Source organism: Hypanus sabinus, chromosome 14 (genome assembly GCF_030144855.1).
Source record: "Hypanus sabinus isolate sHypSab1 chromosome 14, sHypSab1.hap1, whole genome shotgun sequence".
In the NCBI taxonomy this organism is placed as follows: Eukaryota; Metazoa; Chordata; class Chondrichthyes; order Myliobatiformes; family Dasyatidae; genus Hypanus; species Hypanus sabinus.
In genome coordinates this window covers 6,928,906-6,945,613 of record NC_082719.1, presented here as the reverse complement: position 1 = coordinate 6,945,613, position 16,708 = coordinate 6,928,906, and the positions used below count along the sequence as shown (strand labels likewise).

The following is a 16,708-nucleotide window of genomic DNA, read 5'->3' as shown; positions in this document are numbered from 1 at the left end:
CATATAGACCATGAAACTACAGAGAACGTTAGAAAATTATCCAGGAATGTTTTTTTAATGGTCCTTTCCCTTCTTTTATGGCTACATTTTTGTGGTTGGCACAATGCAAGTTACTTGGATAAAATCATTTAATTTATTAATTAGTGGGAAGAAGGACGGCTATAAGTGTTGAATCTTCGGTACATGTTACCCATGACTATCCACCCAATCAGCTTCTTTCTCAGGCTGCTGAGTTCAGTTATAAACCAAATCTGTGTTATTCTTGAGAACCCAGAAGCCAGTTTAGCAAAACCATTATCTACAAATCAAACTAGATAACCAGTAATGTATTAACACAATATGCTACGTTATAGAGGCCAAATTGGGACCTAAATATGGTCATGCTTGTAATATCAAAAAGCTGCATGTACTGGAAATAAAACCCCAGAAAATCCTGGAAATGCACAGCAGAACAGGCAGCAATTGAGAAAATAAACAAACAGTTAACATTTCAGGTCCACGATCATTCATCAGATCTGGAAAGACAGAAAAAGTGTAAGTTTGCAGTTGCACGGGAATGGATAGATCTAAGAGAACATCTCTGAAGCAACATAGCAGTTAGTGTAGTTAAAAGCATATAATTCTTTATAGTCTGTGTGATGCACTATTAATAATGAGGCTACACAGTCGAGTAAGCTGTACAGTAGTGAAAGAAAAATTGAGCCAAAATTAAAACATGCAGAAATGGTTAGTTCTGATGCAAATAGAAAGAAAGAATGAGCTACCAAATGTTGGAGAATGGGATATTGAGGCCGGAAGGGTGTAATATCCCCAGACAGAAGATAAGGTTTTGTTGGGACTTGTAGGTCAGTGTGGGAGTTTAAAGTTGTGGGACTCAGGTTCACTTGTGTTGTCTGCAGTTTCTCAGCAATCAAGAAATCTGCTTCTGGTATTCCTCATTTGGTGCCACTGATGATGGTTCTCATTATACTCAATCATTTTATTGCAAATTTGTTTGAGAATAAATTTTTGAAAAGACACATGTTGTACATCTAAATGGTTCAAATTTGTGTTGCTGACCAGAGATGATGGATAAACCTATTGGCTAAACTGAAGACTGGAAGTATAAGAATTTTATATGAGTATGATGCTGGAAATTAATTGATCTATGGTGTGGTAAGTTTTAAAAAAATCTTCACAGATGAGGTAATAGATGAGTGGAGTGTATGTGTACGTTCTCCTCATGACCACACGTGATTCTTCCAGGTGCTCCAGTTTCCTCCCACGGTCCACAGATGTACCAGTTGGTAGATTGTAAATTGTAAATTGTCCTGTGATTAGGCTAGGATTAAATTGGGGATTGCTGGCCAGTGCAGCTTGAAGGGCTGGAAGAGCCTATTCCATGCTATATCTCAATAAATCAAATTAAATAAAGTTATTCCTGAAAGTAGGTATGTTTACCTATTGTTACATGTTATTAAACAAGCAACAATAATACGAGCTATAAATTACTGCAAAAAAATGTGCTACACAATTCAAATTACCTAAACACAGAGTACAGTAACTTTGCACACATTTTAAGGCGTCTTGGTGTTTGCTGGAATACTTGACTCCTGATTTTTTTTAGTATGATTGTTTGCTATTAATGTTACACTATAAACAGAGCAATTTGCAAAACTCATCCATGGCAGAATTTTCAATCTCATAGGCCAGCAAACCAGAAGTTCCCTGGTACATTCTGATTTTCCTGACACTATTTCTCCTAAAATCATTAAATAAGTGTAAGTCAAAACTTGTCAGTATGGAGTTCTGTAACCACCATCTCTCTCAGGTGCAGTTTCACACATCATCCAGGAATATTTCTTTACATGGTGGTGAGAGTCATGGTCACTCTTCAATCATTGGCTTCAGGATGTTTCAGCCTGTCTGTTGTTGCTGTTCTTCATCACTTCTCAAAATTTATTGTCCACTACTGCCTTTGAAATACCACCCAAGGTCTAAGTAGGGAGGGATGATTAGGTGATCTTATCTACATTTCATTCCATTCACGGTGGCAAAAGAGCGGACACAGCTATCTCAATAGACAATAGGTGCAGAAGTAGACAATTCGGCCCTTCGAGCCTGCACTGCCATTTTGAGATCACGGCTGATCATCTACTATCAATAGCCAGTCCCTGCCTTGTCCCCATATCCCTTGATTCCCCTATCCATAAGATAACTATCTAGCTCCTTCTTGAAAGCATCCAGAGAATTGGCCTCCACTACCTTCCGAGGCAGTGCATTCTAGACCCCCACAACTCTCTGGGAGAAGATGTTTTTCCTTAACTCTGTCCTAAATGACCTACCCCTTATTCTCAAACCATGCCCTCTGGTACTGGACTCTACCAGCATCTGGAACATATTTCCTGCCTCTATCTTGTCCAATCCCTTAATAATCTTGTATGTTTCAATCAGATCCCCTCTCAATCTCCTTAATTCCAGCGTGTACAAGTCCAGTCTCTATAACCTCTCTGCGTAAGACAGTCCAGACATCCCAGGAATTAACCTCGTGAATCTACGCTGCATTTCCTCCACAGCCAGGATGTCCTTCCTTAACCCTGGAGACCAAAACTGTACACAGTACTCCAGGTGTGGTCTCACCAGGGCTCTGTACAAATGCAAGAGGATTTCCTTGCTCTTGTACTCAATTCCCTTTGTAATAAAGGCCAACATTCTATTAGCCTTCTCCACTGCCTGTTGCACTTGCTCATTCACCTTCAGTGACTTATGAACAAGGACTCCTAGATCTCTTTGTATTTCTCCCTTACCTAACTCTACACCGTTCAGATAATAATCTGCCTTCCTGTTCTTACTCCCAAAGTGGATAACCTCGCACTTATTCACATAAAACGTCATCTGCCAAGTATCTGCTCACTCACCCAGCCTATCCAAGTCACCCTAAATTCTCCTAACATCCTCATCACATGTCACACTGCCACCCAGCTTAGTATCATCAGCAAATTTGCTGATTTTATTTTCAATGCCTTCATCCAAATCGTTGACGTAAATTGTAAACAGCTGTGGTCCCAATACCGAGCCCTGTGGCACCCCACTAGTCAGCACCTGCCATTCCGAGAAACACCCATTCACCGCTACCCTTTGCTTTCTATCTGCCAACCAGTTTTCTATCCATGTCAATGTCTTCACCCCGATGCCCTGAGCTTTGATTTTACCCACCAATCTCCTATGTGGGACCTTATCAAATGCCTTCTGAAAATCGAGGTACACTACATCCACTGGATCTCCCCTGTCTAACTTCCTGGTTACATCCTCGAAAAACTCCAACAGATTAGTCAAGCATGATTTACCCTTGGTAAATCCATGCTGGCTCGGCCCAATGCTATCACTGCTATCTAGATATGCCACTATTTCATCCTTAATAATGGACTCTAGCATCTTCCGGCTGGTGGCGTAGTGGCATCAGCACCGGACTTCGGAGCGAAGTTCGAATCCAGCCGACTCCCTTGCACACTTTCCATCTGTGTAGGGTTGAGCATTGTGCTAGCAACTCAGCCTCATAAAAACAAGAAAACAAAAAAAAACTGGCTCCACTCGGAGTTAGGGGCAAGTTGTATAGTAGTCTTCATGAAGAGTCTTTGTGAATGAAGAATGTGCCTCCTGGGGATGCTGTTCTTCACCAACCTGTCCAGATTGCTGGGGGAGCTCCCTCACTCCCCTCCTATCATTCAACAGCAGCTGCAAGTCTGGTTGTTGTATGCCTCTTTAAGAGCTGCCTGAGGGAAGTTGTGAGAACTTACAGTGGTCAGCCTGCTGTATCTGAGTTCTCCATTATATAGGGAAACATAATAGTACAGTTATGTGAACTTTGCCAATGAAGGTTTCTATCTCTGTGTGAGCAGTAATGTGAGCTATAATTCTGTTTTAATACCATTAAAACATATTAAAGCAATTTCTAGCCCTAAATCTTGGCATGGTAGTGTAATGGTTAGCACAAAGCTTTACAGTGCAGGTGATCCAGGTTCAATTCTTGCTGCTTCCTGTAAGGAGTTTGTATGATCTCCCCGTTACTGCGTGGGTTTCCTCCGGGTTCTCTGGTTTCCTTCCACAGTCCAAAAACGTACTGGTTGGAATTTAGTTGATCATTGTAAATTGCCCCAGGATTAGGCTGGGATTACTGGGGTTGCTGGGCAGCGAGGCTCAATGGCTGGAAGGTCCTATTCTGTGCTGTATCTCAATAAAATAAAAAATAAAAATAAAGTAAGTAAAATGTAAACTACCCAACTTAATTTAATTGAAAGTGAATTGGAGAACCATTTGGCTCGGTTCTTGGAGTATGCAGTAATTTTGTTATTTGACATGAAGTGATCCTGCAATCTGATCTCCTTGGTAAGTGATTGATAGGATGTTATGTTCAAGCTGTATAAGATATTGGCAGTAGGCTTGGTTCAGCATAAACTAGATGGGCCGAAGGGCCTGTTTTGTGTTGTACTTTTCTATGACTCTATGATTTTATGGAAGCCATTCATACTTTGGAGCAGATACTCCACTTGAGTTCCTGAGATTATTTACAGTCAAGTATGATGATTTCAGCTGTTTGGGCCGTGATGGAGAGTACAGGATTGCCAATCTGAAAGCATCTAACTCTCTGATAAATGATTTATCTGAAGAACCTTTATTTTTAGAACAGGCTTTAGAACGGGATTTTATTTTGTTGCAAGTGATATTCACACCAAATTTAATTTGGCAACCAAATGCCAAAACTATTACAGGTGATTTAAAGGGGTTACTTGTATCTTTGTGACTGAAGTGATAATGCTTTGGGATGATGCCTTGTCTTACAGAATCTCATGCCCTGTTGTGATCGATTATTGGTATTTGATTCTGTGAAACTATTTTGATATGCGGAAATGGTTTTAAACTGTACAAATACTACACCTCTGAAGCAAAAGAGGGAAAGGGATGGTCAGTGTTTCATCAGGATTGTGAATGTAGTGGAGAAATAGCCAATATATAGAAGTGAAAGGGAAGGGTGAGACAGGGGCTGACAAGTGATTGATGAAACCAGATGAGAAGGGAGGTGGAGTGGTGGACAAATGAAGTCAGGTATGTGGGGAGGAGTGTTAGAGGCTAGTAGGTGATAATGGAAACAGGTAAGGGAAAAGGGAATTTCATACTCTCATGTTCCTTTCCTGCTCCCACCAGTCCACCACCCAAGGTCTCCCTCTTCTTCTACCTTGCCTCACTTTTCTGATCCCTTCCCCAACCTAGTTTCATCTGCCCATCATCCTTCCCTTATCTGCATCCACTTGTGTAGGTTACTGGGCCAAAAGTTGGAAACATCGAAATATGTTCCATTAAACATATTGAATGCAACTTGTGAGTACAAAGCAACATTGTCTTGATGACATCATAGGCACTATATAAACTCATTCATTCATTTACTATGTAAGAATTTCAATTATCTCTTGTCTAATTTTCTTGAAATTCTAGTGTTTTGCCATTGGATCATCTGGTCCTGTTTCCCACATGTCTTTTCAACTCACCAGAGTCCTGTTCCTTCACTCTCTTTAAATCCACAATGGCCTTATTACTGCACTGACTTTATACTCACTGGAGTCCCATTATCATACTATCTTTGAATTCACCAGGGATCATTTATTAATAGGAGTAATATCCATTCTTGGAAAATCTACTTGTTCTACACCATCAATGTCCTGTAGGTTCTGGACTGGCAGTGTTTAATCTATTAGAATTCCAGACAGTATCCATTTTTATGCCACTATGGCTTTTCAGTCCACTCTGCTGTGAGCCATGGATCACAGCCACATTCTAGCAATGTGACTGCAAGCTTGCTTTGCAGCAGGCCAGAGTTTGTGGCAACATACTCGAGAGATGGGAGAGCATAGCAAGGAGCCGCTCATCCTTGTTCAAGGTATTAAGACTGGATTCTTGGATGCTCACCAATGAAGATTGCAGTCACATTCTTGCAGCTTTGTTCACAGCACACACAAAGAAACCATCTGGGACATATTGATACTCTTTTGGTTAAATACAAGACAAAGCTGGATTCCGTTTTGCAAATATTATTTCAATCCCTTTATATAAGCACAACAAAGTTCAAAGTATATTTATTATCAGAGTGCATACATGTCAATACATTCATGAGATTCTTTTTTCTGCGGGCATATTCAACAAATCTATAGAGTAGTAACTATAAACAGGGTCAATGAAGAGAGCAAGAGCACAGAAGACAACAAGCTATGCAAATGAAAATATAAATCAATTGCAATAAATAATGATACTATGAAACAACAAGGCAAAGAGTCCTGAAAGTGAGATCATTGGTTGTTGGAACTTCTCAATAGATGAGTGAAGTTATTTTCTTTTGTTCAAGAGCCTAATGGTTGAGGGGTAGTAACTGTTCTTGAACCTGGTGGTGCATGTTCTGAGGCTCTTGTACCTTTAACCTGATGGCAGCAGTGAGAAAAGAGCCTGGCCTGAGTGGTGAGGATCTTTGATGATGGATGCTGCTTTCCTACGACAGCATTTCATGAAGATGTGCTCAGTGGTTGGGAGTGCTTCGCCCGTGATGTACTGGGCTGAATCCACTGCCTTTTATGTAGAACAATATCATTTGTTGAAAGAATCACCCACTAATTTTTATTAATTGCAGGTATCAGACAATGCCGGGTCCTACAATGGAGAAGAAAGCCATATATTTAAAATTGGAATTTTGCAGGAAAACAAGGATGCTCCACAGCTAGCTCCAGGAATTATTACCCCACTACAGATCACCGTAAGAACTACTTAGTTGTTACCCCCTATGTCTGCTTGAGTTAAATTTAGAAACTTTGCTGCAGGAGGTTTTCATCAAGACAAGGTGCATAACCCTATTTACTGTGGGAAACAATCTATGGGGAGAAAGTGGAGTTCAGGAAATTCAAGAGCTACAGCGCCAGAATCTGTTGGGTAATTTTTCACCTCTGCAGAGGCAAAAGGTTGACAAATCCCCAGTTTAATAAACAGCAATTAAGCAGTTTTAGCAGAGGACTAGTGGCCTGCGCAGTTTGAAAATAACCTTGATGTTCTTCAATAATTGCTACAGAATGTAAGCTCTAAATTTGAACTAAAAGTGAGGTTTTCTGAGATACAGTTTTAATGGCCTTATGATATTCCATCCTTACAGAATGAAAATAACATCTTCAGGTTACTGGCCCAATTTAATTTTAGTTATAGACATGTTCAGATTCCAGTGCATTTTGGGATACAATCTGCTACCAAGTTGTTAACTATAGCATCATTTATACTTATTTTGTTTTTGGATATTAACCATTGAAATGTGAGCCTCACATCTGATAAAAATTATATACTGTACATTCTGGTTATTTGGGACACATCAAGACCAGTACATTTTGGCAAAATTACGCGATTGCCCCTATTAATCAAAGTTTCATGGAATTAGTTAAAATGTATTTTTTTTTAAAAGGGAAAACTACCACTTAACTGAGTAACAAATTGTGTATTTAAATGAAATATTAAACATATCAGCATGTTCCCAAAACTACAGTGCTTACAGTGCTACAAATCCGTATTAGTTCCTAATAGTTTTTGATGGAGGAATTCATCTAGTGTATGCCGCTGTGTTCTTTTGATTGACTGTAAATGAACAATAGACACCTGGCGCAGATAATAGACGACCTTCATACAATGATATATCTTCCAAATCTTCATTTTCATTGTAACATTCACCATGATTGTCAATATCATAAAATTCTTTGTAGTTCCTAACTTGAAGTAGTGAAATTGCTTCATTTTCAATCCTGGTAATTTCTGTCATTTCCAAGATGGAATGCTTGAAACCACAGTGAGCAAAACAGTTCTGAATTGTCTTACTGCTTATTTCTTGCTATCTATCAGTGACAACAATCACTTCTTTTTGAACCCAAACACACAAATGACGCTACTTAAAAACAGTTCACTGTAAACATGGAGTAGTGTCTTCTGCCACACAAGTACATGAGACTGACTCTAGTTAGAAACTGTTTGGCAACAGTTTTCTGTCCCAATTAAGTGCTATAGCATCCCAAATAAACAAGGGGACTCCTGACAATTTTCTCAGGTTTTGTTCTTTAAGAGTTATCCCAAATAAGCACCTGCCCTGATTAACTAATAGCCATATTAACTGGAATTTATTGTATGGAGATAACATTTATGTTGTGAATATTTTTGGTTGACTAGCACTTCTGTTTTGTTAGGCACTTGAAGACAGAGTTACAATAATCCAGGCTACACAATTATCCTTCGTAGACAGAGACACACCAAACCAGGATCTAATCTATAATATCACAGTTCCACTGCTCCCAGATCACGGCAAGTATTAATAATGTTCACGGTGTGGAAATATTTCCTGTTTATTTTTACAAATGAATGTATAGGTTTGAAGCATAGTAAACACATGTAAAATCTTCGCTGCTTCTGTTGTTTGTGGTTGGTAATTTGTTAAATGTGAAAAGACGGAGACAGCCCACTGATGATGTCCCCTCGACTGATTGCAAAATGCTTGCTTGTAAATTGCCAAGATCGGAGAACAATTCGCCCTAAACAAAGACAGAAGCATTTGGTTTTATAATGTCAAAGATCTACCCAGTCAAACATCTGCTCTCCCTTCACATCTTCTAATTGAATCAAGCGGATAGCTTTTTTTCCTCCGATTTTTTTCCTTTTTTTTGCTCTTTCTCTGTTTGCAGGTTGTGAAGAGAGCTTAAAAAAATCAGTTACTTGGGAGGACAGCTCGGCAGCCACTTCCCATAGGATTAGCATGTGCATGTTTCCTTTAGCATAGTCCCACATGTATATAATACCTGCTGGGAGACAATACCAGCACCGGATAAGCTTGAAGCAGTATTCCCATCCTGTTTCCTGGTTTCCCATGTAGAGTGCATCAGGACTAGAGGAGGCTGGCTCTTTACTTCACATGGAAATTCACTTCTTAAAGATCAGTCACATGATATGGACTGGAGTTGTAAACTAGAGTAAGTAGAAACTACCTGAATGACGCCAATCAACCAGTCCAGCCTCATAACAGTCAAAATTCATAGCCTTCTTTACTTGCTTGATTTACTATTCTAAAGTAATGTGAGTAAACTTAAAAAGGAAATGCTAATAACACTCTCTATTTGGTTCCAAATACATTAACCCAGAAACTAAAGTGAACAAACAATCAAGGCAGTCAGTGTTAAAAGGACAGCTGCTTCATTTTTGCTCAGATCTAATTTTTATCTCTTTCTCCACCCTTTGGTTAACATGTCACATTTTCCTTTGAATGCCTTCTCCAGAAGTAAAATATGGCAGATGCTGGAAGTGTAAGATTTAAGAAAAAGTCTGGGTATACTCAACAGGTCAAACAGCATTTGGAAAGAGAGAAATTGTGAATGTTTTAGTAGGGGAACCTTTCATTCTAAAGCTGACAGCAACGTCTGGAGTCCATTCATGCACACCTGAACTTGAAAATCATCACTTCAGTTCTCTAAGTCGACACTGAGCATCAAGCCTCCATTTCTCCTTACAGTTATCGAAAGAAAGACAGATGCAATGTTAGCATTCAAATTGCAATGACTAGAATGTAAAAGCAAGAATGTAATGCTGAGGCTTTACAAGACATTGATTAGGCACCATTTGGAGTATTGTGAGCAGCTTTGAGCCCTTTATCTAACAAAGGATGTGCTGCCATTGGAGAGGGTCCAGGGAATGTTCAAGAAAATATGATCCTGAGAATGAAAGGATTAATGTAGGAGGAGTGTTGGCTAGTTCTTGGCCTGTATCCACTGAAGTTTAGAAAAATGAGAGGGGATCTCATTGAAACCTGTTAAATATTGAAAGACCTAGATAGTGTAGATATAGAGAGGATGTCTCCAATAGTAGGGCAACAGAGGGCACAATAGGACGTCCCTTTAGAACAGAGATTTGGAGGAATTTCTATATCCAGAAGGTGGTGAATCTGTGCACTTCATTGCCACATATAATTCTGGAGGCAAAATCTTTGGGTATATTTAAGGCAGTGCTTGATAGGTTCTTCATTAGTAAGGTCACCAAGGTTTATGGAGAGTAGACAAGAGAATGGGGTTGAGAGGGATAATAAATCAGCCATGATGTGGCCTCATTCTCAATCTGATAAGTTGAACTATTCAAAAACTATTTTCAGTGGTATAAACAGTCCACAAACATTGGACTTTGATGCATGAAATGAATTTTAATTGTGTACAATGCCATAACTACTGGCAGCAGACTCACTGGCTCTAAAACATTAATTTTATAGTCCACATTGATATTCCTATGAAAAAGAATATTTCATATTTTACTGCCCAACAAATTTGATGGTGTAGAGCACTATAAATATTGGTTACGTGTTTGAAGGCTATATTAAAGAGCTGAAAAGCCTAGGAAGCTGCTGAATTTCCCTTATCCACACCCCCAAGAATAGAGGTGGATCCGGGAATTGCAAGAGGAAAAGCTCCAGCCTTCTGAGACTTGTTGACTTGAGTGTAATAGCTTAGGCTCTGTTTGAGGAATGAGGAGTTGAGACAGGGATGTGTTGGAGAATCAGGGTGAAGCACCTAAATCTGAGGAGAGGGGTTGATGTCTGAGTTCAGCAGGTAAATCAAAGATGCCAACTGAACAAAGGTCCCAGTGTCAAGACTGATATCTGCTCAGCCTTTAAAATACACTACCGCAAAGCAAATAGGAGTTTTTCCTGACAATTCACAATGGCAAATGCACTGTAAAATGGTGTAATTTAATTTCCCTTGCAACAGTGTTGCGTGTGAAATGATGTCCTCAGGTACATGTATGACACAAGACTGCAGAAGTGCAATTCACAATCCAAAGCATACAGTGGAATCTCCAGGGCACTATTTGATGTGGAGTGCAGAAGATTGAAGGTTTACTGTATTCAAGCATAAGATCTTATGGAGCCTAATATGGGGTCAATGTTGAGATGCTTTCATTAGTGGGAGATTTATGACTAAGTGGACAAAATAAGGGTCCAATCATTTAAAACTAAGGTGCACAGAAATTTCTTCTCTCAGAGGGTAGTGAATCTCTGGAATTCTTTGTCAGTAAGGATAGTCAGAGCCAAATCATTAGAAATATTTAAGGTGGAGATGGGACAAATACTTAAAGATCAGATTTGAAGGTTATGGTGAACTGGTACAGAAGAGAAGTTTCCATGATAAAATGGAATGGCAGGGCAGGCTGGAGGAGTCTGATGGCGTAGCCCTGCTCCTGTAGTCTAATGTTCTTGAGTGGAGATCTTTATAAACCTAGGAAAGGAAATCTCTGTACACCATTTGAAAAACAAACAGCTATACCCATTCATACTTTTAGGTAATTGAATTGAAGATGATTATTTCTTTAGAAAATAGGAAATTACGATATTTGCATTTTTGCGTAATATCTTTGAAGGCACAGCTTTTTATTTATGCTATTTAACATGTATTGTCAAAAATTGTGCTGCTTAATTTATTTCAATAATTTAATCTAAATCTCATGTTCATCATCATCAACATTATGTGCTGTGTCATATGGCTGTGGGTGATCGTGGCCTTACCGTAGCCAGATTGTTCTCGGCAACTTTTTCTACAGAAGTAGTTTGCCATGTTCAGAAAGGAAATAAAGAAGAGGAGCATAAGGCTAAGGGGGCAATTTGACAGAATGTTTTAAAAGTCTCCAATATTTAAAATTTACTAAATGGAGCATATTTGTAATCAGAAAATAAATTTAAAGGCAAGAGAAATTGTCAGGCAGCACATTGAACTGTAAGACTTCCACTTGTGCCTGAATGGACCCTTTCTTTTATTGGTACATTTAGTGCTTGTCCAGTGGGCCAGTACCATGAATTCCCTGCCTCCGCACATTTGTGAACTGAATCCATCGAGGTAATAGTGGTGCTGTAAAGCTTTACAGAGAAGCAGTGCATGTTGGGTAAAGGCATTCCAGACTCCACAGTTTAATGCACATTTACAGATGTCAGAAGTTATTAACAGGTTATTCTTTGCTGTTGATTAATGCCACTAGTCTCACTGTCATTTTTTCTACAAAACTCAGGCTTATAATGCATCAGGTGGCATAGTGGTTAACACTGCGCTTTACAGTACAGGCGACACAGGTTCAATTCCTGCTGCTGCCTGTAAGGAGTTTGTACACTCTCCCTGTGACCACGTGGGTTTCCTCCCACAGTCCAAAGATGTACTAGTTGGCAGGTTAATCGGTCAGTGTAATATATCCTGTCAGTAGGCTAGGGTTAAATTGGGATTGCCTCAGGGCTGGAAGGGCCTATGCCGAGCCGAATCGCAATCAATCAATAAACAAACAAAGAAACATGCTATTTTATAAATAATAGAATGCTTTGTTTCATTGTTCTATAATCTGTACTACTTTAATTTAGGTACACTTGAACGCTCTGACAAACCTTTCTTCCCAGTCACGTCGTTCACTCAGGCTGACATTGACAGTGGGAGGATTCTGTACCGACCTCCAGCTGCATCTTTCCACGTGCAAGGCTTCTTCAAATTCTCCTTCACTGGTAAGAAACATAGTGCAAAAAATTTTCAGATTAATCTTCTTGTTTTTATTTGGTGCACACATTGTTGCTGCTTATTCCTCAGTGCAGCTGCTGGCTTTTATCCATAAGGTCAATATTTTTAACTGGGCTATAATTAGTGCATTGCAAGTAACGGTCCGTAGGAATGAGGCAGTTCTTGGAATTCTGTCAGTGGTCATTTGATTGTGAAGTAAGTAGGTCTCTAATTATGAAAGGGAACTAGAAGTATTATTTTCTGTGTGACAGAATTCCATTCTAATGTTGTTAGTTTTTCTAACTGAGGGCATTTACTACAAATAAGCTTCTCCATTTTATACCGCTGTCAATATTCAGTCCCATTAATACATAAAGGAATGCATACCTCACTAAAGCAACATTTTAGTACTGAAAGGAACATTTTATAAGTTACAATGACTAAGGCAATTGGGATCAATAAGGAATGTAAGAGAACTGGATTATTAAGTTACCATTCCCTTACAGAGACCATTTTGTTAACTAGGCAGAACATCAGCTGGATCCCATTCCAGCAGTGAGGTTTTCTTTCTACCTATACCAATCATAGTATGTCAACAATCTTCTGCAAAAAGATATTACTTACAGCATGGACTTTGGACCAATCAACTTGACAGTTGGATCAGATTAGAGCAAATTTTCACCTTGTTGACCAATTAGCAACTTTGATTATTATGAATTAGTTAATGTTATAAAGCAAGACTTCCTCGATTATGCCTTAAAAAACATTTTATTTCCAGCTTCCCACACCAGCAATCATTATGGTACTCAGAGTGGTTGAATTCCTGGCTTAGGGTAAGGAGATTGCCAAAATTTTTTGATTGCCATATGAGGAACTTGATTGTAAGCCTCACCTGTTGGTGCACAACTCTAATCCAGTCAGTCACATCTGTCTTACGGAGGTTAGCTGGTCCTTGCACACCGATGTTCACTGATCTGTCTGGTGACACACCCCAGCCGCATGCTCATCATGCCAGTCACCGTTACTCTCTTAGTCTTCTTGGACTCAACATCCTCATCTGTAACTTACAGAAGCACCATCAGGAGGGTACTGACAAACTACATCACTGTCAAGTACGGGAATTGCAAGGCATCTCATTGCCATCCTTACAGAGGATTGTGAGGACTGTTGAAAGGATCATCAGGAGCACTGCTTACTATTGTCAATCATCCCTCCCGGCTGTCCAACATTTGCTGTGATCCCCGACCATTAGGCAGGGGGTATTGTTGCATTAGAACCAGAACTTGTAGGATAGGAAACAGCTCCTTCCTCCAGGCTATAAGACAACTGAACTAACTGCCACCACCTAGGTCTCATCATGAATGAAACGCCAGTAACGGTATAATGTTTACTTTTAAGCTTGTGTCGTAAATGCACCTAATTTACAACACAAGGTAATATTACTCTGTGTTATGTGTGTGAGTTTGTATATGTGCTGTGTTGTGCACCTTGGTCCAGAGGAATGGTGTTTTGTTTAGTGGTATACATGTGCACGATTGAATGACCTCAAAGTGAATTTGAAGAGGTTCACAAACCATTGCTTGAGCATTGAATGACCCGTTATTTATGGTTTAAATTCTGGTTGGTCATTTAGCTGTCATCTTTGTGCATTTCATTTCGTTCTGATACCCTGAAATGTGAACCATTCTTTACACTGTAATATTGCCAAATTTGTTTAATCCATTTCCAACAGTGGACATCTCCATGCTATGTGATGTGAGCCTGGTTTTATTCTCCTAGGTCTGCCTGAGTCGGTGAACTTCCTTTTCAGAGGTACATAACTCTTGATGCTAACTTTCCTCTGAGTGCCTCATTGAATGGATATCTAATACCCTCAGCAAGTTCTGTAGAGATGGCTGCGAGACCTGCTCAGAACCTTTCACATTTGATAAAATGTATCATTGCTGTCTTAAAAAAGAAAGAAATATGGAGTGATGGCCATAACTTTGTACCTCCAGATCTTTTAAGGGATTTTCATACTCGCTTCTCTCCTAACGCCTCGTACTCTGTCTTAGATGTTAACTTGGTGGAATGGTCATCTGAGAAAAGAACTTAGACTTCTCAAAATCTGATTTTTGAGAAGTCAGATTTGGCAAATCATGGAAAGTCTAGGGTTAGCATGTGTTTTAATCATCTGATTATGAATTCATAAGTAATAACTATCCATTGGCTGGAATGTGGGCTAACTTACAAGGTAATTTCCTTGGGTTTTCTGTTAACATCTTTGCATGACTGTATAAATCAGGACTCAAGAAAAACTAGTAAACACTGTTCCGAGATCTTTATTTCAGTATTATTGGTTTTCCTATCATTAAACGCTGAATTTATTAGAGCACTATTTACAATTTTGTTTGCAAAGAACAATTTTTCAGACTTAGAGAATTGAAATGGTTGACATAATTAATTCACATGAAATCTGTGCACTTCATTCACAGGAGTATTACCCACTTCTGTCACAAAATAAAGTTCAATGTAAATTATCAATATATAAATGTGTCACCACATACAACCCTGAAATTAATTTTCTTGTGGGTATTATCAATAAATCCCTAATAGACTAATAACCATAATAGAATCAATGAAAGACTGCACCAACTTGGGCATTCAACCAATGTGCAAAAGAAACTCTGCATATGAAAAAAGAAATAATAACAATAAATAAGCAATAAATATTGAGACAATGAGATTGAGAGTCCTTGAAAGTGAGTAGGTCATTTGTGGGAACATTTAAATGATGACATTGAGTGAAGACATTGAACCTCTTTGGTTCAAGACCCAGATGGTTGAGGAGTAATGACTATTCCTGAACCTAGTGGTATGAGTCCTGTGGTTCCTCTACCATTTTCCTAGTGGCAACAGTGAGAAGAAAGCATGTCCTGGGTTGTGGAGGTCCCTGATGATGGATACTGCTTTTCTGCGACAATGCTTCGTGTAGATGTGTTCAGTGTTGGGGACAGCTTTACCCATAATGGACTGGGCTGTACAGTACCTCTTCTAGGATTTTCATTCAAGGGCATCAGTGTTTCCATACCAGGCCAAGATACAGCCAGTCAATATACCCACCACCAGACATCTATACAATTTTTTTTTAAGTTTTATGCGTCATGCCGAATCTCACATACTTCTGAAGTGGAGGTACTGCCACTCTTTCTTTGTAATTGCACTTGTGTGCTGGGCACAGGACAGGTCCTCTAAAATAATAACACCGAGGTATTTAAAATTACTGACCCTCTCAACCTCTGATCCTCCAATGAGGGGTGACTCATGGACCTTTGGTTTCCTCTTCCTGAAAGCTTCTTAGTCTTGCTGACATTGAGGTTATTATTGTGGCACCACTTTGCCAGATTTTTAACCTCTGTCCTATATGTTGATTTGTCACCACCTTCGATGCCACCATGGTGGCGTCATCAGCAAACTTGAGTATGGCATGGGAGCTATGCATAGCCACACACTCATAAGTGTAAAGTGAGCAGAGCAGGGGCCTAAGCACACAGTTTTGTGATGCACCTGTGCTGATGGTGATTGTGGAGGAGATGTTCTTGCCAATCCGAACTGACTGAGGTGTGCAAGTGAAGAAATCAAGGATCCAATTGTACAGGGAGGTATTGAGGCCAGGGTATTGAAGCTTATTGATTAGTTTAGAGGGGATGATGGTATTGAATGCCAAGCTGTAGTCGATAAAGAGCATCCTGATGTATGCATCTTTGCTGACTAGATGTTCCAGGATTGAGTGAAGAGCCAGTGAGATGGCATCTGTTGTGGACCTGTTGCTCTGGTAGACAAATTGGAGCAAATCCAAGTCACTTCTCAGGCAGAAATTGATATGTTTTATCACCATCCTCTCAAGACTCTTCATCACAGTGGATGTAAGCACTACTGGACATTAGTCACTGGGACAGTCACCACATTCGTCTCAGGCACTGGTATAATAGAAGCCTGCTTGAAGCAGTTGGGCACCCGAGTCTGCTGAACCAAGAGGTTAAGCATCTCAGTGAACACTCCTGCCAGTTGATCAGCAGAAGCTTTTACTACTTGGGCAGGTTGCTTTTTGTGGGTTCACCCTGTTTGCATGTAGGCGTCAGAGACTGAAATCACATGATCATCTTGGATTTGCTGAG

The 16,708-nt window shown here is 39.6% G+C and overlaps 1 protein-coding gene across 3 annotated transcripts in view; it reads left to right on the top strand.

The window, feature by feature from the left end:
• The window catches only part of fras1 (Fraser extracellular matrix complex subunit 1), a 518,960-nt gene that overhangs the window by 357,458 nt on the left and 144,794 nt on the right, over positions 1 to 16,708 (top strand). For 2 of the 3 annotated variants that reach the window (XM_059988734.1, XM_059988732.1), the window contains 4 exons: positions 6,653 to 6,775; positions 8,235 to 8,349; positions 12,422 to 12,559; positions 14,331 to 14,363. In XM_059988734.1, the coding sequence (XP_059844717.1) occupies positions 6,653 to 6,775; positions 8,235 to 8,349; positions 12,422 to 12,559; positions 14,331 to 14,363 (409 nt within the window). The remainder of the gene's footprint in view (positions 1 to 6,652; positions 6,776 to 8,234; positions 8,350 to 12,421; positions 12,560 to 14,330; positions 14,364 to 16,708) is intronic. The other variant, XM_059988733.1, reaches the window with a different exon arrangement.